Source organism: Chelon labrosus (genome assembly GCF_963514085.1).
Source record: "Chelon labrosus genome assembly, chromosome: 22".
In the NCBI taxonomy this organism is placed as follows: domain Eukaryota; kingdom Metazoa; phylum Chordata; class Actinopteri; order Mugiliformes; family Mugilidae; genus Chelon; species Chelon labrosus.
The window spans coordinates 1,099,793-1,122,394 of record NC_140355.1 but is presented as its reverse complement, the minus strand read 5'-3'; the positions used below and the strand labels follow the sequence as shown (position 1 = coordinate 1,122,394).

The following is a 22,602-nucleotide window of genomic DNA, read 5'->3' as shown; positions in this document are numbered from 1 at the left end:
AATAGTTCAACCGGTTTTACTTTTTAGATTTTTCAAAGTAACCATTTTGCTTTGATCATAGCTTTGAACACTTGTCAGTCAGTCAGTCAGCTTCATTCACCTGGAATGGCTTTCCACTAATTCCAAACAATCTCAGTTGTGTTTAGGTCGAGTGATTGAGGAGGCCAGGCCATCTGATGCAGCACTCCATCACTCTTCTTCTCTGTCAAATAGCCCTGACATAGCCTGAAGGTGGGTTTGGGGTACTGAAAAACAAATGATGGTCCCACTAAGCTCAATTGAGATGGTATGTTGGGATAGCATTTTGCTACAGAATGCTGTGGTATCCATGCTGGTTCAGTGTGCCTTGAATTTTAAATAAATCACCAACAGTGTCACCAGCAAAGCACCCCCACACCATCACACCTCCTCCTCCATGCCTCACAGTAAGAACCACACATCCTTTTCTGTGTCTTCCAAAGACATGGCAGGTGGAACCAAAAATCTCATCAAACAAACAGTTTTCACAGCTCTGACAGCCATACCTTGTTTTTCTTGTTCATCCTCAGTAGTGACTTCTTTGCACCAGTTCAACCATGAAGGCCTTATTCACACAGTCTCTTCTAAACAGTTGAGTTGTGTAAATGGTCTTGTATTTATATAGCTTTTCTACCTATTAGTAAGCACACAAGCACACATCAGCGTCAAGGAGCAGGCACTGCATGTTCCAGGGAGGGCCTCCAGTTTGTGGACAACCCACTCTGCCTACTGAGCCACAACCACCCTGAATGCTGTGAAGCATGTATGTGGGCTCTAATCATCCAGGCTGCTGTTAATTTGCAGTTTCAGAGGCTGGTAACGCTAATGAACCTCTGCAGCAAAAGTAACTCATGGTCTTGCTTTCTTCAAGTGAGCCAGTTTCATCACAGCAGTTGATGGTTTTCTCAACTGCACTTAAGGATACATGCAGACGTCTTAAAAGTTTCAGTCTGGCTGACCTTCATGTCCCAAAGTAATGATGGACTGTTATTTTTCTTTACTTGGTTGAGTGGTCCTTGCCATAATTAGAAGAGCAACTGAACAGGGATATTCATTGTATACCAACCCTGCCTATGTACAACATAACTATAAAACATATTCTGGTTTGCTGAACACTTTTTTGTTTACTACATAATTCCATATGTGTTCCTTCGTAGTCATAGGGAATGTGTGTCCTTTCTTGACTTGTACAGTACATAAATTATTTTAAATAGTTATAGTTTATTCACTTGTAGTTAAGTTAATTAATTCAGAGTTTTGATATAAAATTTAGACACATTCCAACGTGGGCTTTTATGTATACCTTTTTATAATAATAATAATAAGAAGAAGAAGAAGAAGAAGAAGAAGGTACAAGAGGAATACATTCATTTAAAGCTGCACCATGTCACTGAAAAGCGGGGACTACAAAAATATATAAAGCCATCTCACAACTGTGCGAGGAAACACGTCTTTATTTGGTTTGAGAGCACTGGAGGCTGTCTTGCAAATTTCTCCCGCATACGTGAACGCACCACGTTTCGCTTTGTAGAATGACGTGTCAAGAAAGTGCCGGAAGCTTTCAGTCTGTCCAAAATGGCTTACCAGACACTACAACAGGAGTACTTACAGATTCCTATTGTAACCAGGGCATACACAACCGCCTGCGTCCTCACAACCGCTGCAGTGGTAAGACGAATTCACGTGTTCTTCGTGTTCGACAGGGTATAGTCCGGCGCCTCCTAACACGGCTAGCGGAAGGTCGTTACTACTCTCCTGCTATCTCGGTGGTTCAGTGGTTTCGCTACAGCTCCTGTTAAAAGGGATACGTGTCTGAACGTTGTTAACTAGGATGTCACCACTGATGAACCATTATCATAAACATAGCGTAACAGTTTATGGAAAGCTCCATATGTAGTGTCTTCCTGTAAGGTAGCAGCTAGCTATGTGGTGTTCACTCTGGAGGGGACCCACACGAAACCCTATTCGAAATCTGGGAATGTAGACACGTATATTGCACGCATCTGTGCATTTCCCTCCACGTAACGTTGGAAAGCAGCTTCCTTTCACAAACACATTAGTCGCCGTAACATATTTTCTGTCTACAAAAGTCATTGTGATGTTTACAGGTTGAATCAATTCAAGGCTTTGTAAACCATCCAGACCCTACATGTATCTGAAAGTACAAATTAAATATTGAAACTGGGAAATTGTATTATTGAAAAAAAATAAAATAAGTCTATTTGATATATGTGATGCCAACAACCACACTTTAAATGTGGTGACAGGAGCATGTTTACAACTTTATTACATCAGTTCAACTTCTGACAACACTCTGTAAGTGTTTGGAGACTGAGTACAACAATTGCTCTCATTTTGAGAGCTAAATGTTTCTTCCTTGTTCTTCCTTGGTATGTGCTTGCAGCTGCTCGACTGCCCTGGGCCCTCCTTGATCATATTTCTGTTTTAATAATGCACCATAACACACTAGAGAAAGCACAGTGTAAATGACGCCTGCATTCTCTGCTATCACACTTCACGCCACACAGGGTGGTGGCTGTGTTTTCTCTGTGATATAGTTGCTGGACTTGATCTCTGCAAGTCATGCAGGCATCTCCCCGGGGCTCAATAGAAAAATCCAAATATTGAATTTTAGCAGCGATAACCCTCCTCTCATCGATCTTCTCCAACCTGTCACCCAGTTGACACAGTAAAGCACCTTACTGTTAGATCAGGTTTACATTTATTCTGCACTATTTCAGCACTTGAGGCGATTGTTGCCTGTAGAATTTGAACAGGAACTGCTAGCAGTAAAACCAGCATTACTTTCCATGATGCAGATGGGACAGAATATAGACAAATAGACTAAAATCATAGAAGTGTAGCTACTATAAAGTTCAACATTCATTGACTATCCATATGTGGATAACTTTTCAGATCACTTATCACTTAATTAGTTGTGTTGTGCAGCATAAAGCTGACTGATGTTCTACAGCTCGATTATTTCCTGATCAGATGCTGAAGCTTGACACTGTGTGTGACTCGAAAGAGACATCTGCACCTAGCCTTGTGCCATTTTTTTAAAGTAATTTTACTAACCTCCTGTTTCCTGTTATTTTAGACATTCTGTTTTCTAAAGGTAGGGTTTAGTTTTGCGTGTTTATTCAATGCAGGTTTATGGTTTAAAATGTATTGTTGGCATTTGCACTTACAAATGTATGTCTGAGACGTATAAATGGAGGAGAAAGCGTTTTAATACAGAAAATAAAGCAGAGTAGACAATAGGTATAGCACAGACTGGCTCAGCTTGACAAGTTGACTTGGGCGCTCAAGCGTACTTGCTGACACCAACTTGACACTGAGTTGCACGAGTCATCTTGGGAAGAGGGCTGTGACTAGCTGGTCTCACTCAGCAGGCAGGTCCTACCATACCGTTAGATCTCAGAACAGATTTCTTAATACACATTATTTGCTTATATATGCCACATATTCAAAATTAAAATGGCTAGTTTCACAATTCATTAAGCCGTCATTTGGCTTTGCTTGATAACAAAATAAAATTAAGTAGAGTAATAGCAGCACAGCAATACTGAGCCTGGTTCAAAATCCCCACAGTTGACACATTTGTCAAGTAGCTGTTATTTGTGCTCGGCTAGAAATGAATGCTTTTCTGGACCATTTGGCTGTGACCAATGATCATGTGAACACAAGCACAGACGAGAACGCTAACTGATCATGGCCTAATCTGATTACTACTTCCTGTATAGGCTCTACACACTTTCAGTAAATTTGTTAGAAAATCTCATCTTCCATGGTTGTATGTTCATTTTTGACCAACTTGGAAAAATAACTTTGTGTCCGTGTTTTAAGCGCCTTGAAAATGACTTTGTTTTGTCTTCTCTCACAGCAACTAGAGATCATCACACCATTTCAGCTCTACTTTAATCCGGATTTGATTCTAAGGAATTACCAGGTAAATAATCGGACCCTCAATGTCAGGACACATAACATTTCACTTTTTGTTTGCAGTTAGTAAATATAGAGGTAAGTGAAATCACTATTGTACGAGGATACATTCATGATCAGAAATAGTTTTTGTTGAAATGAAAAGACATTTCACTGTTTATGTAGATTGTCAGATAAAATCAGATAGAAATAGAAAATGGTTATAATTTACATATGACTGGGTCTGTTTTACTTGTGTGTTGACCAGCTGCATACAATAGTTATTAAATGCGTGTTTTTGAAATAAAGAAATGGTTTCTGAAACGTGGTGTTCCCCTTTGTATGTTGTCTGCAGCTGAATGTTCTCTCTCTTTTTCTAGGTATGGCGACTTATAACCAACTTCCTGTTTTTTGGTCCAGTTGGCTTCAATTTCCTGTTCAATATGATTTTTCTGTATCCTTTGTAGTTCCAGCTCTCACTGTTATTAGCATATAAAGTTAGTTTGCATACTTTCTGTTTTGAAAGCTCCATGTGTGGTTTTAGAGGTGGGATGTTAAAACTTGACACTAGAGTGGAATCTTCACAAACAAACCAAAAGCACAGTTTGAAGTATTTAGGTGAGAATGAGGATCTGTACAATGGTTCTCACAGAATGTGTGCACAGGTTTCCTTAACCATCTGCTTTCAGGTACAGATACTGTCGTATGCTAGAGGAAGGCTCTTTCAGGGGACGCACGGCTGACTTTGTCTTCATGTTTCTCTTTGGTGGGCTTCTGATGACTGTATCCTTCCTGTGACTCTTTCAAAAACAGATTATGAGGTCTTCAGTGAACAATGACCAGTGATTTACCTTTAGCGTATGCTGCCCTTTCACTTCTACAAATAATGTGTTTTTGTGTCTATGATGCCATTATCATTAGTCTTACCCACTGCAGCTCTCGATTCATTTCTTGAGAGCTACCAAGACTACATTACATTACATTTTGCTTATGTATTAATTGTGAGTGAAAAAAGGTGGCTAATGTTATGATACTCTTGTTTTAGTACCATACATTATTATTGACCAGCTCATTCAAATTTAGCAAGGTTCACATATATACTGTATGTTGAATGCCAGAAGAATAGAGAGAAAATATGCATGAAAAGTGAAAGAATAAATAAATAAAACAATAAGTAAGAATAAGTAACCTTTTAGTGAGGCTGAAGAAAGTCAAAAAAAGGTATATTCATTCTATGTCTTGGCGTTATTTACAACAGGTTTAGATAAATTATATTGTGGGTTTCTTACTCTATGTTCCACTGATGCCATCTCTTTGCACTGACAGCTAGGGTGCTAAACTGTAGCTCAAATCTGCATACACTGCAGTAGTGGTATAAATCAATATTCATGGCAAATCATTTGTAACAGAAGTAGCCCTTAACAACTACCTTGAGGCACACCACACTGGTATTGCTCTTAACCTCATAATAACTCCCATTAAAGTACACTGTACATTTACTCTCAGTACACCCCTGCAGCAGAGGATTCACTGCCATAACAGTTTAATTTATCAATTTATACCAGTTCCGTCAAATGCTGCTGCGGATCTGGTAATAGTCCTTTCGTCTATTAGTCATCTGGGAATACTGTAATTGTGGAGTGCCACAGTTTTTTTTTTGTTTGTTTTTTTGCTTGTTCTAAATATCCCTCTAAAAGGAAACATGTGCTTAGATATGGTCTGACCATTAACATTGACACCATGCCAGTGCCATGCTGCATGTCAATGAGTCAGTTGAAGAGTGTTATATCTAACTGCCACGAATCAGAAAACAAGAGTAACTTAACACTGACAATCTGCATGTGCTCCTCAAATAAGAAGGACATACCATCAGCCACTTTTCAGCCTCAGTGCTGCATTGATTATGAGATTCAGAGAGTGTGTAACTGGCCTAAAACCAATAGTTATAGAAGCAATACCAACAGTGGAGTTCATTACTTACTTTGGCACATTCCTTAACACGGTTCTAGATATTTGGTACTTTTGTGAGTCTGGTGTTCCTGGGCCAGGCCTTCACCATCATGTTGGTGTATGTGTGGAGTCGACGGAACCCAAATGTTCGCATGAATTTCTTCGGCCTCCTCAATTTCCAGGCACCCTTCCTGCCATGGGTGCTGATGGGGTTTTCACTTCTGCTTGGCAACTCCATCATCGTGGACCTTTTAGGTGTCTATGACTGTCATCTGAAATAATTATTTATTGCTGATACACACTTGTTCACTTAACTCAGTACTAGTAAAGTGAACTGGTGTGTGGTTGGTGGTGAAAGGTATAATTTTTTCTCCCCCCCTTTCTTAAGGTATCGCTGTTGGCCATGTCTACTTCTTCCTAGAGGATGTGTTCCCCAACCAGCCAGGTGGTGGAAGGTGGCTCAAGACTCCATCTATCATGTGAGTCTACAGTTTCTTTTTAATAGTTTTGGTCTTTACCAATTTAACATCAGTGAGGGATAAAATCCATAGTCATGGTGCTTAACAAAAATACATAGTGAAGTTTAACTGAAAGTCTTTTGAGGTTTTACTGTCTTTGTAGGTTCAGTCAAGTGTTGATCTTCCAAAGTTGCTGTGTTTAATCCAAATTTCCTCTTTGTATGACTTCACCTCCTCCTTAGATCAGATGGAGAATTTAAATCTTAAAAACACCGCAATATAAACACTGCATCGCATTAAGAGGAGATACTTCAATAATTAGTAGGAGCAGGGTGAATATGGGCACATTTTAAGATAGATTTGAAGAACTGTGAAACCATCTTTTAAAGGCTTATCTGCAAAATGGAATATGGACATATCTCCTTTACGTTGTCCATATTACTTCACACGGAAACTGTGTGTTGGTGTCTGTAGAAATTGCTCATATCTATTCCTCCTGCTGTGTATCTATCACAGAAAGATGCTGTTTGACACTCCAGAAGAAGATGCCAACTACAACCCTCTGCCTGAGGAGCGTCCAGGAGGGTTTGCTTGGGGAGAAGGACAGCGCCTTGGAGGATAAACATGCCCTCCATTTCATCCCTGATTGTCAGGTCACTTCCAAAGACCTTCCCTCAGAGAGATGAAGAGGACAAACATGGTCTTTGTTTTTGACACGTTTGTTTAGTTATGGATGAAGAATGCCAAACAACCAAAACTGATCTGGAGGAAACCATCTGTTGTCTGTGTATGTTGGCTTTAATCATCCTCAAAAACTCTTGTTGATGCCAGATTGTTGCTCTAAGACTATTGGAGAGAACACAAGCTTCTGCTGGAACTTTGGACGGTGGAGCCTTTGAGCTTGGGTGACGTTGTCTTCATCTCAGACAAAAGAAATATCGACTTACACCTACGTATATATAAAAAAAAAGGAAAAATGGAGACCGTAAAATATATTCAGATGGCTAGTCCATTTTTCATTTCACTTTTTTAAAGAATAAATGTGTGTTGCAAATGATGCTTTGGTTTCTTCTCTTTGAACTGTATTAGCATTACATGAAACCAAAGCCGTCTCAGCAAATTTAGATTCGTACAGACAACATAATGTCAGCAGAAAAGATCGTCTAGCTGCGTCTCTCATTGTACCATAAAGATATCAGGGTTTATACTATGTCCTCAACTTCATTGTCCAGTTTGTTCAACACCTTCAGTTATATTCACTTAAAAACATTGTTTATACTTCTTTTTTTCTGTCCTCTTGGTACAAACAGCCTTAAGTAACACATATAATACACAATCTACTTTTAAAAATGGAAGGGTCCTGCTTATTATTTGTATGTGACAATACTTGTTTGTTTATTTAATACATTTTTTGAACATTTAATATTGTATATTTAATATATGATTGAACTGCATAGGAAAAACATCCATCACAAGATTTAAGTTTAATTTCTAGCAATCTGATTATTAGCAGGCTGAGATGGGGAATGTAGTAGAACAAATCCAGCCTTTTCTGTAATAGAGCTGACAGGGGGATTCTATTTTACTTCTCTCTTTAAAAAGAAAACTTATAAAAATAAGGTTTGATTTTGCTGTTGGAGATATGAATGACTCTCACATCCTCATTAAATGACACCATGCAGGTATCCCTTAATGTCACAACCTGTCTCAACCTAATGAGCTGTATTTCATTGTACTGTTTGTAATTATACATCTGCATTTGTCCTTTACATGTCTTCTTTTGATCTAACTAAATATGTGTTCACTGCATTACACAACACTAGATTCACATGAGTAATCAGAGTGAAATAGAAAGTTTTCAGACAGGAGTTAAAACTGATTCCAGTTCACATCTGTAGGGGCGGTAAGGAGATTTGGAAATTGTTCCCCTACCTTGAAAGAACGAAGTGTTGTGTCCAATGCAGCGTTTAAAACATTCGGAAAAAACCCTTACAAAAGTTGTATGCGTTTATTTACCATACTTCCTAAAGCCGGACGCGTATACAGTGCTGTAACTTGCATTTTGTTTAGGTTATTATGCCGTTTTACACTTACTGAGCAGATATCTTCCAAGAAGACTGTTTCTTAAATGCGGAATTCTGGCGAAAACGCTGTTTCCAATGAGGACTATGTGATTTCTTGATTCCTCATTTTTACCATAGTCCCCGAACGCACCCGAAGAGGAGACGGCGAGTTATTAGTTAGCTGGATAGCGACTACACAAAGATGCAATTAGCTCTAAGTAAAACGTTTGGCCAGAAGCCAGTTAAATTTCAGTTAGAACAAGATGGGGACTTTTACATGGTGGGGTCGGAGGTATGTGGCTATCTGTTGGTTGACTTTCAGTGCTTAGCTCCCTTATGCTAGCTTCACTTATCTATTCTTCTGGCTAGTTGATGCTAGCATGCTAACGACCCCCATTGATGGCTTCATAAACAAAGAAATGCCAGAAAACGACAAACAGAATAAAGCCTAGCTAATAACACATAGACAGCTCGGCAGCCGGCAAATTAAACTCTTACTGTGTCGTTCCAACCCAAATAACAAATAGCCTGACCGTTTTAGCTGTAACTTCTTATTCATGTATACCACAGAGTAACGACCACTAGGGTTACATCAACATTAAGTAACGTGAGAATAAGTGGGAACTGAGTTCGAGGAGTTAGAATGGAGTCCAGATATTTTACTAGATGCATTACTTTTGAACCTCCCGATTCAACAAAATTAATGTGGTTCCAAACCAGCTATTTTGGGGAAACAAAGTAACCACTTGTCCAACTGACTACGTGAAAGACATTAGATGTAGAAAAGACTGAAAATATTTAAAGACAAAAAAGGTGTATTGAAGGACAACCTCTGCTCACTGTAAACAGTAAGCAGTGTAGTTAAGAAAAGCCTTGTCTCACTAAGCTACCTGGCACTGGAGAGACTTAGGAACAAGATGATCTGATGAGACCAAACAGCTTTTTGACCATTTGATCATCCTCTCTGGTGCTGGCAGCTTAATGCTGTGGTGAGATTTATCTGCAGCCGGAATTAAGAGTACTCACATTATACACATCGTTTTTTAAATTAAAACAGTTATTATAAAGTTTAAACACACGTTCACTTTTTTAGCAGTAATTCAATTCAGTGCTTAGGTGGATAGTTTACATGATGATTTAAATTTCAAATAGTGTTCTTAATCATATCTCTGTAGACAGTTTTTTTTATTTTTTATTTTTTTTACTGGGTTTCTGTGTTTGGGTTTCCTCTAACATTTATTTAGTATTGGCCTACGTAAACATGTCCTTTTTGCTGTCCAGGTTGGAAACTATCTGCGGATGTTCAGGGGGTCTCTCTATAAAAGATATCCGTCTTTATGGAGGAGGCTTGCCTCTGTGGAGGAGAGGAAGAAAATCGTAGCATCGTCTCACGGCAAGTGTTTCGTCTTTCGCTTTCACACTGAACATTAAATAGTTTGGACCACTACCAGTCTGGAAGGTCTGTGGCTTACATACAGTGCAGAATAATGCTGATATGAGCAATTCTGTTTTAGATAGAAATAGTTCATTTTTTTAATCAGATGACTTGTCAATTTTGATATTATCTCAAGCAGAATGTAGAATTGGTTGAAGGAATTATGCCGGCTGATGCCTGAGTCCCTAGGGTTTTAGGGAGTGAAACTGACTGATAATAGTTGTAGTCACCAGTGCTAACCTGTGTAACTGATTAAGGGAAAGTGCTTGTGGTTTGTGGCCAACACTAACTGATCAGTCTAAGCACATAAATATTATTTTCAAAATGTGCAGTAGTATTAAAGTATCAACATAAAGTATTAAAGCATTGCTAATGAAAACTGTCCCCTTTATATGTCATTGGTGCATTCTTGGTTTTGATCCTGCCGTACAAACTACGGTGTGTTGGTGCGCAGGGCGTTTAATGAAGAGAATTGCATGTTGTTGTATGTTGTTGCTGATGTGTGTCTCTATTTTCTTGTCCATTGTCCATGTGCAGCCACCAGTGTTACTCTGCTGAAGGCTTCAGAATGTGAAGAGATCTTTGAGGGTAATGATGAGAAATACAAGGCGGTGTCGATCAGCACAGAGCCCCCAGCATACCTCAGGTAAACTTTTGTCAGGTGATGGGAGACTTGTAGGTAGCACTTTATGAATTTATTTTACAATTTCAACATTTTGAAATCTTGTTATGGTTTTTCCTGGCCTTAAAGTGTGTGTCAGTGAATGTGACCTTCTTTATCCTAGCCCAAATACTTCTCACACCACAAAAGTAAGATACGCTGTAGTTAAGACTTAATGAGCAGCTTTACTCATTAAGGGAGCACAAATCTGCAGGAATGGTCCAGAAGAAGTCATCAGGGTTTACTCATTTTAAATGGCTGAACAGAAATCTGTCTTTTGATTCACTCACAACATTTTGAAAGAGTGGTCTTTCAAATACAGATGTGTATTAGGTGGTTTATGCTACCTGCGTCAATTTGATGCCGTAGCTACGGCGACAGCCCAGACCATACACGGATCCTACGCAGACCCTGACACAGTAGCCTGATGTGCACCTCCCCAGAAATGGAACTACACGTCGCAGCAACACAGACCACAAGTGCTGTGATTGGTCCTCTTGGTAGTAGCGGCTAGTCCACTTCTTCTCCATCTGCTGCTTCTCCACTGCCGCAATTTTCAAATTGATTATTTTGGATCAATAAAGTTGGAACAGGGAAACGTTAACTGAAGAGGTTCAGAGATACAAACATATGTATGACTCAACTTCTGCGAAGTGTCTAGTCCCAGAGTTCTTTACACAAAATAGAGAAGCAAGCAAAGCAAAATTCGATGAGTGCACTGTAAGTTTTACAGTTATTTTTCAGTATGACACAGCTAACATGATAATTTCAACATTTGATAGTTTTAGTTTGCAGGTAATTGCTTCCATTTCATGCTTTAATGTGCCTGCCTATTCCTTGGTACCAGTATCCATTATTCTCCTGTGGATCTTTGCTGGTGTATGGAGCTGCAGATATTTAAACTCACAGTAAAGACTCCTTCATTAATGAACTCAGAGGAAAGACTAGTGTAAAGAACTGAAAATCACAAAGCTTTACTTCAGCTCCTGTTCATGTTTTGTCAAAACACAGATTCTATTTTTCACTCGCATGGGGCAGTTAGCACTGGGCCTAACCGCAGACTCTGAAGGAACATCACAGGCACTGTTGTTCTGAGGTTAAAGATTTCTATGAGTTAGGGCCATGACTCATTTCTTATGAAAGCAGGTACCTCTGCTCTTGCTTTAATATACTTATTGATTACAGAGGACAAAGGTAGAGGGCACATACAGTATACTCACTGGTTTTGTCGACAGAGGGTGAGCCAATATACAGTACAAGCTGGCTGATGGCAATTTTTTTTCAATCAATAATGATAAAATGGTGCAAAAAACGTAAAACATTGTGTGCTTTCTTTTTTTGACATTTGACATCTTTGTTTCACCATATACATAGTCATACATGTCTACAAATGGTACCTGGACATAGCCTATGTTTGTCGTTTCTATAAAGGGAGCAAAAAGCGAAGAGGAGCAGTCAGTGGGTCCCCACCCTACCCAACAGCTCTCACCATCTGGATGCTGTACCATGCTCCACCACCATCAACCGCAACCGCATGGGCCGTGACAAGAAGAGGACCTTTCCCCTGTGGTGAGAACACTCATTCTAAAAATGTTGAGTCATTGTGTACAATGTAAATAAAAGCAATGAACTAAATTGCAAATCACTTCAAATATATATGTTATTGAAATTATTACTCAGCATTAGAAACACATAACAAAAAAAATATTCCAGTAGTCCAATTTAACAACACCACATAACCTTTATAAGTTAAGTGACGTTATCAACACCAGTTGAGAAGTGTGTTTTGTCTAAATTCACTATTCCTGCTTTATTCAGACAGGATATTTACAGAAAGAGTCTTAAATTGCATGGACAATAACAGTCTAACATAGAGCTGTGTGCATGTCACTCAGTTTTGATGACCACGATCCTGCAGTGATCCATGAAAACGCAGCCCAGATAGAGGCACTGGTTCCTATTCGTCTAGACATGGAGATAGACGGACAGAAACTGCGAGATGCCTTCACATGGAACATGAATGGTAAATATACGTCCACTAGCTGGCCAACATCCAAAACATCCGGTATTGTATCCTTTCTAATATCTTAAAAAAAAAATAAAAATTCTGCAGTTTCCCTATTGTGGGACAAATAAAGGTTTTTCTTATTGTTATTCTTATTCGTATCTATGCATTCTCCTCAGAGAAACTGATGACCCCTGAGATGTTTGCTGAAATTTTGTGTGATGACCTAGACCTGAATCCTCTGGCCTTTGTCCCAGCCATTGCCTCAGCAATTCGTCAACAAATTGAGTCCTACCCCACTGACAGCATACTAGAAGAGCAGGCAGACCAGAGAGTCATCATTAAGGTAGGTTGTGCACCCAAGTAGCCCTCCTAGAAACCTTGAGATGTTTTTTTAATTAATTTTTATTCTGAATTTTAGCAGGCAGCCAGTTGATAAAGCAGTCTCAGTTAGTTCTGTGTGACATACACAGAACACTCATATACAACATCAGAACATACAGGTTGTATAAAGAGTGGACTTCATTGTTGGTCCATATCTTCATGTTTTGTTCTCTTTTTTAAGGCTAGCATCGAGCTGTTTAAATGGCTGATGTTTTGCAAACACTTACAACAACCATAGACTTGAAAAGACATGGCTGTAACTTGACTGGCTGATGGAGGCAAGCCAGTTGCACCCCGTTGAAGGAGCAAGTTTGAGTAATTGGAATGAGACAGAGATGCCACTGTTATGTTATCATATTCAAATTCACAACTCGAGATAAGGTGGTAAAAGACACTGTGTAAATAATTTTTTTCCTGTGTTACTCAGCTGAACATCCATGTGGGGAACATCTCTCTGGTGGACCAGTTTGAGTGGGACATGTCAGAGAGGGAGAATTCCCCAGAGTCATTTGCACTGAAGCTGTGCTCTGAGCTGGGTCTCGGCGGAGAGTTTGTCACCACTATTGCCTACAGCATTCGTGGTCAGCTCAGTTGGCACCAGAGAACCTATGCCTTCAGGTAACTCAGCTTCTTAAGACATAAGACAAAGTGCCGCAACGTATAGTGCAACAAAATAAGCACATATTGACCCAGCATTGCAAACGTTACTGCACATGCACTGGCAATAGAGTCATATTAGGTTTGACTTGAAGTTAATCCTTTAAGGTGCAGTAGGCAACTTTTATAAAACTAACTTTCTGTCATATTTGCTGAAACTGACCCTATGTTCAAGTATAATTGCATGAAGCAGGTCATTTAAAAAAAAATTCGGCTCCTCTGGCCCCACCTAGAGCCTGTAGCGCGATTTGCAAGACATCCACCGCTCCACATCCAGATGCACCAATCAAGTCCAGGGCCCGTATTCCTAAAGATTCTTAGCGCTAAGAGTTGCTCCTAGTGGACAAATTCTAAGAAAATTCTTAGAATCATGACGTTTCCCTCTCAAAGTTAGGAGTAGCTCCTAGTAAAGATAAAAGCTATTCCTAAAGAATCTTAGCTCTTAAGAGTGCTCCTAAGGTGAGATCTGCTAAGAGCAGGGAGGAGGACTTTTAGGAGCCTTAGGAATTTCTTAAGCAGAGGAGAAAATGGCTGAAAGAAGAGACAGGAGCGATATTCTCCAAACACTGAATGACAATCAAGCTTGTTACAATCGCAATACGGTCCCTCGTTAATCGCGGGAGTTAGGCTACGTTCTAAAAATAACCCGCAATAGGCGAAATCCGCGAAGTAGTCAGCTTTATTTTTTACAATGATTATAAATGTTTTACGGTTGCAAAACCCCTCACTACACACTTTATACACTTTTCTCAATAACTTGCAAACATACCGCACTTCAGTCACACTGCCAGCGATCAAAGATACTGTAGGCCTATATGTAAATTTGGCAAGCTGAACGCATTCTGTACTGTACGCAAAAAACAATGCGCTGTAAAAAAAAAAAAAAAAAAAAAAGCATGCAAAATTGCACTAAAAAAATCTGCGAGGCCGCGAAAGGTGAACCGCGTTATAGCGAGGGACCACTGTATCATCGGAAATGAAAGTCATCACAACACTGATGTATTTAGCAACAGGAAAAATGCAACAATGCAGCAGTGATGACTTGGGGCCAAATCTACGTCTTAAACACTTTTATTCTCATTGACCAGTTGATCCAGAAGCAAACACAGTTCCTCTGTCCAGTTGGGTTTCCTACTTCATTTCTTCTCCATTGCTGTTCGGTTTTTGGAAGATTTGAACACCAACCAACACTGCTTCTTCTAGGCCGGTTAGCAATCACAGAAATTGATGAAAGCTGAGACATTTTACTCTTGTTAATACCAAATAGGTGAAGTGCAAAATGTTACCAGTGTGGTAAATGAATGAAAGAAAATAAATAGAACTATCAGCATGTGAATACTGTGGTAGTGGCCTGAGTTTAATCACACATTTTATAGGATACTTTTTAAAGTATAGCGTACTATTTATTTATTTTTATGTAAAGTATTATTTATAATTATACAGTCTTCATAGAGATTAGATTCTGTTATTAAGTCTATTAATTTGACGGTCCATGCTAGGCCAATTATCACCAAAAGTGTATTTTTATCTAGCTTTTAGGATCAACCAATCACACCTCTTGAAATGATGACTCATACCTAGCAACGGGGTCAACCACACCTCCTCACTAAGATAAGAGTTTCTGTCCATTCCTTGCTAAGAGTTCTCTGAGAATTTTCTGGAATCACTCCTAAGCTAAGACTCCTAGCTAGGAATTTTTAGGCTAAGATAGGAGCTCTCTGAGAGGATTCTTAGAATCTTTAGGAATACAGGCCCAGGGGTGTATCTAACAGAGTGTCAATCACTGCTCATGGACACACATTTCATAGCGCCCTCCCCTCCCTCCACCACCTCGCACCACTTGGCCGCGGGCGTGTAGAAGGAGCCGGGACGTAATATGCACGCGCTCTATCGTGCACAGCTCTCCCTTGTGGGGGGAGGGGCTTGCGAGACCTTTTTGGGCTTTAGCGGAAAGTGGGGAGGGACTGAGAAGTTGTCGATGTTCAAATTTTTTGGCTAAGTCCTGGATCTTCGCAATCCTGCCTACTGCACCTTTAATTAACTTAAAGGTAGTTTCTATGAGCCTATCTTTGGAGCAGTCTTATCCTCAAATTTCTTTTTTCTACCTTTTATGGTGTTGATGGTACATGGTATATTATGTTGGACTGATTCATAACTGTCATGCCTCTGATTTGTCCAGTGAGAATCCGCTACCTACAGTAGAGATTGCCATCCGCAACACTGGCGAAGCAGACCAGTGGTGCCCTCTGCTTGAGACCCTTACAGATGCTGAAATGGAGAAGAAGATCCGAGACCAAGACAGGAACACAAGGTGAGACAATGATATATGGACAAATGGTTGCATACGTTAGATAAATACGATACACTGTTTCACTGAAACTGTTAATGCCACATGACTTTTGTTGGACTGGGGGTTTTAGGATCAATGGCTTTAATAGCACGGGAGAATACGTGCTACCAAATAAAAGTATTCATGTAAACATTCAGAAACCATTATATGTCATTTGATGGATAAATCATAATTAGGAGGATGGAACTATATTCTGGGAACTAAATATTCAGGGATCACAAACTCATTTAAAATAAGCTTTCTGCAGCCACCACACTAAAACACACAGACTTGTATATCTGTTCTTTATATTTACTCCTAATGGATCTCTGTATGTAGTGTAACTAAAAGATCTTTTCCACAGTTTATGCAGAAAATAATGTGACTAAACTTTGTTTGTAGGCGAATGCGACGACTTGCCAACACCGCCCCCTCCTGGTAGAACATGGAGAGACATGAAGCTGCATTAAAACTACGTGTCGTCTGGAGACTGCTGTTACTCTGAAACGATCCAGTAAATACAAACAGTGTTACACCTACACACAGGTCACATTTAAAGCATTGAAGAAACATCTGGACAACATGAGCACACACATGTAGTCAGTCTCCATGGGCATTCTATCATCACCGTGTTTCAGTGTGCCTCATTCTCATCAGTCAGGAGCTCACATTTAACTAGGTGGTGTTTATCACTAAGGAAGCTTATCCATTGTCCGTTACATACACTGTCCAAAATTTCATGCTACTCTTGTTCATTCGAAAGACTTGCTATTGAATCTCGGTATAAATGGTTAGAGAAATGACACCTTGAGTGTGTGACGTTACCCTGATCTTAACATTTGTAACAGAGGTCTGTCATGTCTCTGTCTACCAATTTAATATAAATGGCTCAATTATGAGGCTAATTTAGGTACCACCCCAACTATCATTAAGCATTGCTTTATGCAGCAGAGCAAATGGTCACATCACTATTGGAAAGAAAAGGACAGGCACGGATGCAGCCAACAGTAATTAGGTAACCATTAAGTATTCCTAGACATATTTCACTTGTGTCTTGGAATAAGTACTAATATCACTGTGCTATCAATGTGCTAAACGTAGGAGTAACTCAGTACAGAAAAATATTATTCTCTTATAGTGTATAGTCTGTCATTTCATTACCATTACTCATGCATTCATGCAATATTTCGCTGCCGTAGATAGAGCTCGTCTTGAACTTTTATCGTAGAGAGAGCAGTCAAGAGTCCAAAGTGATACCTTCACTTGTTTTATTGAGCCGATAGGACATACCTCAAAATGATTGAAAATCATTTTCAAATGTTTTAAAATAATTAAAAGAAATTGAAGCATATCACATTTTTGAAGCTGAAACCAAGTAATGTTTTTGCATGAATAATTATAATTATCAGTATAGTTGCCAAGTTAAGTGAAATGTGCATGTGACCTGTTTTGACCGTGCCTCTCGTCGAATATGAATCGCAGATCGTTACGAACCAGAATTGAGAAGTATTGTAAGACATAGTAGTGATGATAGTAGTGATTCACTGCAAACTAAAGATGTTGGGATCGGTACTTTGGTAGTTGATACCAGTACCACTGTAATCCACGATTTTTCAGCCCAAAAATGATAAATCACTTCAATGAATGTATTTCAGCAAAAGCCTTTAATTTAGAAAAAAAAAACAGCTGCACACAAAATGTGCAAACACACGTACACATTTTTTGACAGAGTACACAATAATGACATAGCTACTAAATTAACAGGCATCACAAGATTACAAATGAAGCTGTTACAATTCACACACAATGCCAGTAATATTTTGCGATGTGAAAGTCTTGTCGATAACAAGTTAACAATTGCAACGCTCACCTTGAATTCAGTGTACACATCTTAATGTCTGTTTCACACCTCACACCTTTGATAAGTGTGAGGTGTTTGCCTCAACTGATCCGTTGCTGCAGCTGCATTTGCTGACGCCATTCTTCATGCTTTTATTGTCCAGTATTTCTAATACCTACAAAGTCAGTGATAGCCCAACTATACCATCGAGAAAAAAGTAGCACTTTGGTATCGACTTGGTATCATTGTATCTGTTCTCATGACATTCCTAATACATTATACCATGCAACGAGGCAGTCCAGCCTATCTATTGATCAGAAGAGATGAAAAAAACATTATGAGGGAACACAGACCATGATGTTTTGAGGCTTCATACCATGGGCTGAAGTTGACATGATCATTTGTTCACTACTATTGGAGATTTTATTGACTAAAAATTCAAACTACACTTGTATGTCAAACCTTTGTCGGTAAACAAGATCCCAGAGATGGAGCCTAAAGACAAAAAAAAATCTTAATGGCTTGACTGAATGACTTGCCATTCCTGGTAATGTTAACAGCTGTCCAGACCAAGTCTTCACTCGTCATCTGTGGCTCCAACTTGTTAAGTGTTGCAGCCATTTAGAGAGTTGGTTGGATTTTAGCATGTAGACTTATTGTTCTGATCTTAGTTACCCATTCTGATCAATTATGTGCATCAGTGTCCATCTGCATGCTAAAGCGTAGTTAACTCATACTGCACCCGTTGCATGAGGGAGTAATGGCTCTCCCGGTTACTTCTGTTTGTGTTGTGCCTCATGTTGTATGAGTGTCAGAACACTGCAGCCTTATTGGCGAGTAGAGCGGGACAAAACAAGCTGACAAGAACGAAATGTGTCTTTTAAAATGATGATTTTCAACTTGAACGTGTTGGTTATTGTTCTTTTCTTTTGTAAAATTACCTTTATAGTGGACTTGTTTTTATATGAAAATAACAATAAAGAAAACCTGTTGGGAAGATCATGTGTGTTCATTTCTAAATCTTGAGATGATCGTGAAAGGTCTGTCTGCAAGGTTAATGAATAAGGATTGAAAAGAACCAGTAAATGTTTTACTTAAGGACAATTCCTGTGTTCGTGTGTTCTTCGAAAATATTTTTCAATAAAATTTCGGATAAACTGGTCTTTGATCTGTAGGAAGAACAATGTAAACAGTGGCTAGTGAAGTGGCCTCTGACTTTTAGCAGAGTAAACTTCAGAATCAACAAGAGAGAAAAAAAAAAAAAAAAAACCGGCAAGGACAAAACGCTCCATTCTCCACATTCTGACAGGATGTGACTGGAACACAATGTCAATGACTGTTAAAAATGACCTCATTAAAGGCTGCAAAATGGAATATTTCCTCTACATCATTAACATGTGGTGTTCTCATACACTAGTGAGACTTAATAATAACTAACTTGTGGTTACTGGGTTCATTTTTTTTGTTTCACTTTGAAGATTTATAAATTTGTTTATGTATGTTTCTCAGGTCACAAAGCATGACTACTTACTTACCGTCACAAAAATAATGATCCTAAATTGAAATTACTTAATTTGACCCCAAGGAGCAATTTAAAAAGGCACAAAGTAGCTAAAAAATAGACACAGTCTCAATCATCCATTCATTCATCTTGTGTAACCGCTTGTCCTGTGAAGGGTCGCGGAGGGGCTGGAGCCTATCCCAGCTGTCATTGGGCGAGAGGCAGGTTACACCCTGGAAAGGTCTCCAGTTTATTGCAGGACTAACACAGAGAGACAGACAACCATTCACACTCACAGCACACCTACGGCCAATTTAGAATCACCAATGAACCTAACCAGCATGTCTTTGGATGGTGGGAGAAAGCCGGAGTGCCTGGAGAGGACCCACGCAGACACAGGAGGAACATGCAAACTCCACACAGAATGTCTATAAGTGGGTCAGGGTTCAGTGTGCATTTAAGAACTGGACCATCCTGGGGATGAAGGTCATCTTCCTTCTCTGTGTCCTGCAGCCTGGACAGGCAAGTCTGTGTCCTGAGGGGAGTCACTCAAACTCAGGAAACAATATGGGAGGGGTCCTGTAAAATCCTGTGAGCTGATTTCACAGTCTGCTGATTGCATACGCCAGTAAGAGTTCGAATAGGCTGTTCAGTGAGTTTTGAGTAGACATTAACCTCCAGGGAATCTCCATAGGATCATCCCTGCCCCCAAAAAGCTACACCTGAGAGAGATGAACGACTACAGACCGGTGCTGCTATGAGGATCGTGTTTTTTTGACTTTTCCAGCACATTCAACACCATCCAGCCCCTGCTTCTAAGAGACAAGCTAATAGAGATGGGAGTGGACTCACAACTCACTTCCTGGAAAGCTCACTAGGAGACCTCAGTATATCAGGTTGGGGAACTGCATGTTCGGAACTATTGTGAGCACTCCCCTGCGCACTCCCCTGTCCTATTCACCCTGTACACCTCGGACTTCAAACACAACACAGAGTCATGTCATATGCAGAAGTTCTAAGATGACTCTGCAATTGTGGGGTATACCAGGGATGGGCAGGATGGTAGTGGATTTCCTGAGGTCCAGGCCCCAACTGCAGGTGGTTCAGACCTATAAGAGCCTGGGTCTACAGCTTGATCACAAACTGGACTGGTTGGCTAACACAGACTCAGTATACAAAAAAGGTCAGAGCCACCTCTGTTTCCTCAGGAGGCTAAGGTTGTTTAATATCTCCCGGAAGCTGCTGGACATGTTCTTCCAGACTATTGTTGCCAGTGCCCTGTTCTACACTGTCGTGTGCTGGGGAGGCAGCACTAAGAAGAAGGGCACATTGAGGCTGGACAAACTGATACAGAATGCGGGCTCTGTGATAGGGGCAGAGCTGGAGCTGACGTCAGTGGCAGATGCAAGGAGCATGAACAAAATTTGTGTGTAAATATGTATACACATACCCACGCAGACACAGGGAGAACATGCAGACTCCACACAGAGAGGCCCCAGTTGACCTGGAGTCAAACCCAGAACCTTCTTGCTGTGAGGCATCAGTGCTAACCACCACACCACTGTGCTGCCCCCACACTAAAGTTACCCTACAATAATAATAGAAAACTTTAGCTTACACTGAGCTGGTGAGCTTGAATTCTTGCGTAAGCTAAGAATGGGGACAGATTTCTAACTTGTGTTCACATGTGGCTGTGTTTGTCGTTTAAATTTTATTATTTTTATGCCATAAAATTGAATATAAATGATATTGAAGTTATATTGTTGAACAAATCCCTCCAGTTGTGATTTGTCTTATAGTCGGTGTCCTAAAAGATCATTTCAGTGTTAGGCCACATGACCTGTGCAGGTAAAGTAGGAGTTTATGTCAGAAAGTAAAAACAAAGTTAATTTTACATGAGTACAGTGTGTGGGTGCTTCCATCATGAACCAAGGACCAGTCATTGTCACTTCACCTTCAAACTCTGGTGCACCTTCCATGGTGTCAAAGTAAGTTAGCTTTAACTCAAGTCTCTCTATTGAGCATCCTTTTGTTCTGTTTACTTAATGTTTTTTTATTTATTTATTTTTTCAGTATTTGCATAGAACTAGAAAGAGCATGAATCTGGATGAAAGTGGTTCATACATGAAGAAGTCACAAAACACTTCTGTGATATTTCCTAAGGAGGAGAGGCCTCGTGTTACAGCCACATTGGACATCAGCAGTAGTGTGGAACCAAACACTGTCCTGGGACAGAAGGTTTGCTTTCTATTTTTTTCAAAACACTATTGTTACACAAACTTAGAGGTTGGTAATTGTAGTCATTGATCCTTTTTTTCAAAACGGATAGAACAATAAAAAAGTACAGTTAATGAAACTGCCTCGTCTTTATGAACTGATATCAAAATATAGAAAGTTTGATGTGTTCATTTTTTTATTTAATTCATATATATATATATTTATTTTATTTTATTTTTTTGCAAGGCAGAACCAGACAGTTGGAGGAGATTCCTCCCATTAGTTGATAATAATATTTCTGTGGATCATATAAAATATACAAATAGCACATTCCAGCAAATTTTATAGATTTTAAGACAGAAAAGCGAAAACTAAACGTGTTTTGTTGTCAGCAGATTATCAAATTTTAGAGAGTGTAAGGGAAAGAAGCAGTATCTTGTTTTGAAACGGTTTTCGTGAAGTTTCAGTGAACTGATGAGTTTATTTTTCTGAATCTGAAGACACTGCACCAAGAGCCAAGAAGCACTGTGTGACATCTTTCCCCAACCCCGCGGCTACCACTACTGCCAGTGCTACAGCCATAGGCTACAGCCCTGTCCAGATAGACAGACCCAGACGACGTCTCAACCTCTACTATTATCCTGCTCTTGACCCTACTGATTCTTTTATGCCTCGCTAATCCTAAGTGTAGATGCCTTCTTCTTTCCTCCTTTATTAAATATGCAAACTGTGGGACATGAGTGAATTGTTTGTATTTTACAGGTAGTCATCAATTTCACATGTCGTATTCATCTTTGACGCTGTCGCGTATAATCTCGCGTTATAAAACGAGACCTGTGGCACTCCCGGCGCTCCCGGTTATCAGGAGCCAAATTGTTTTTAACGTAGAGCCAGTTACGGCATAGTAATATAGGAACGAACACCGCATTCAAAACGGACTTTAGAACAGTAGTTATTTCTTAATGTGCTGTATATGAATGAGTTCTCAAAACTCAAAAGCACGATGCTGTAAAGGCATTTTAATAGACGGTTAAGGCGCTGACAGGTCAGGAGATCATTCCGTCACCGTATTTCACCGGCTTCTAAGTAGATATCGCTAGATTGGTGAGCTACTGGGATGACCCTTCCCGACTTCGGTGAACTCTGCGGATGTGTTCGTG

General features: G+C 39.7%; 2 protein-coding genes across 2 annotated transcripts; both read left to right on the top strand.

Moving 5' to 3' along the window:
* Window positions 1–1,377: 1,377 nt before the first annotated feature.
* Window positions 1,378–8,119, top strand: derl2 (derlin 2). The gene is made up of 7 exons (XM_084572722.1): window positions 1,378–1,686; window positions 3,905–3,970; window positions 4,323–4,396; window positions 4,632–4,725; window positions 5,952–6,147; window positions 6,281–6,371; window positions 6,867–8,119. Exons 1-7 carry the CDS (start codon window positions 1,594–1,596, stop codon window positions 6,970–6,972), a joined length of 720 nt encoding a protein of 239 aa, XP_084428848.1. The 5' UTR covers window positions 1,378–1,593; the 3' UTR covers window positions 6,973–8,119.
* A 90-nt stretch (window positions 8,120–8,209) lies between these two features.
* LOC311508083 (SWI/SNF-related matrix-associated actin-dependent regulator of chromatin subfamily B member 1-like) lies at window positions 8,210–18,711 on the top strand. The gene is made up of 9 exons (XM_084572721.1): window positions 8,210–8,705; window positions 9,695–9,806; window positions 10,386–10,494; window positions 11,941–12,078; window positions 12,405–12,532; window positions 12,694–12,860; window positions 13,326–13,516; window positions 15,735–15,866; window positions 16,287–18,711. The coding sequence occupies exons 1-9, from the start codon at window positions 8,616–8,618 to the stop codon at window positions 16,324–16,326; spliced, it is 1,107 nt and encodes a 368-aa protein (XP_084428847.1). The 5' UTR covers window positions 8,210–8,615; the 3' UTR covers window positions 16,327–18,711.
* The last annotated feature ends 3,891 nt before the right edge of the window (window positions 18,712–22,602 follow it).

What these genes read in the sequence shown, in the direction of transcription:
- derl2 (XM_084572722.1), top strand. Translation starts at nt 1,594, where the DNA reads ATGGCTTACCAGACACTACAACAGGAGTACTTACAGATTCCTATTGTA. An exon ending in TCCTCACAACCGCTGCAGTG is followed by an intron (nt 1,687 to 3,904) that starts GTAAGACGAATT and finishes CTTCTCTCACAG; the next exon opens with CAACTAGAGATCATCACACC. An exon ending in TTGGTGGGCTTCTGATGACT is followed by an intron (nt 4,726 to 5,951) that starts GTATCCTTCCTG and finishes ACACGGTTCTAG; the next exon opens with ATATTTGGTACTTTTGTGAG.
- LOC311508083 (XM_084572721.1), top strand. Translation starts at nt 8,616, where the DNA reads ATGCAATTAGCTCTAAGTAAAACGTTTGGCCAGAAGCCAGTTAAATTT. An exon ending in TTTACATGGTGGGGTCGGAG is followed by an intron (nt 8,706 to 9,694) that starts GTATGTGGCTAT and finishes TTTGCTGTCCAG; the next exon opens with GTTGGAAACTATCTGCGGAT. An exon ending in CAGAGAACCTATGCCTTCAG is followed by an intron (nt 13,517 to 15,734) that starts GTAACTCAGCTT and finishes TGATTTGTCCAG; the next exon opens with TGAGAATCCGCTACCTACAG.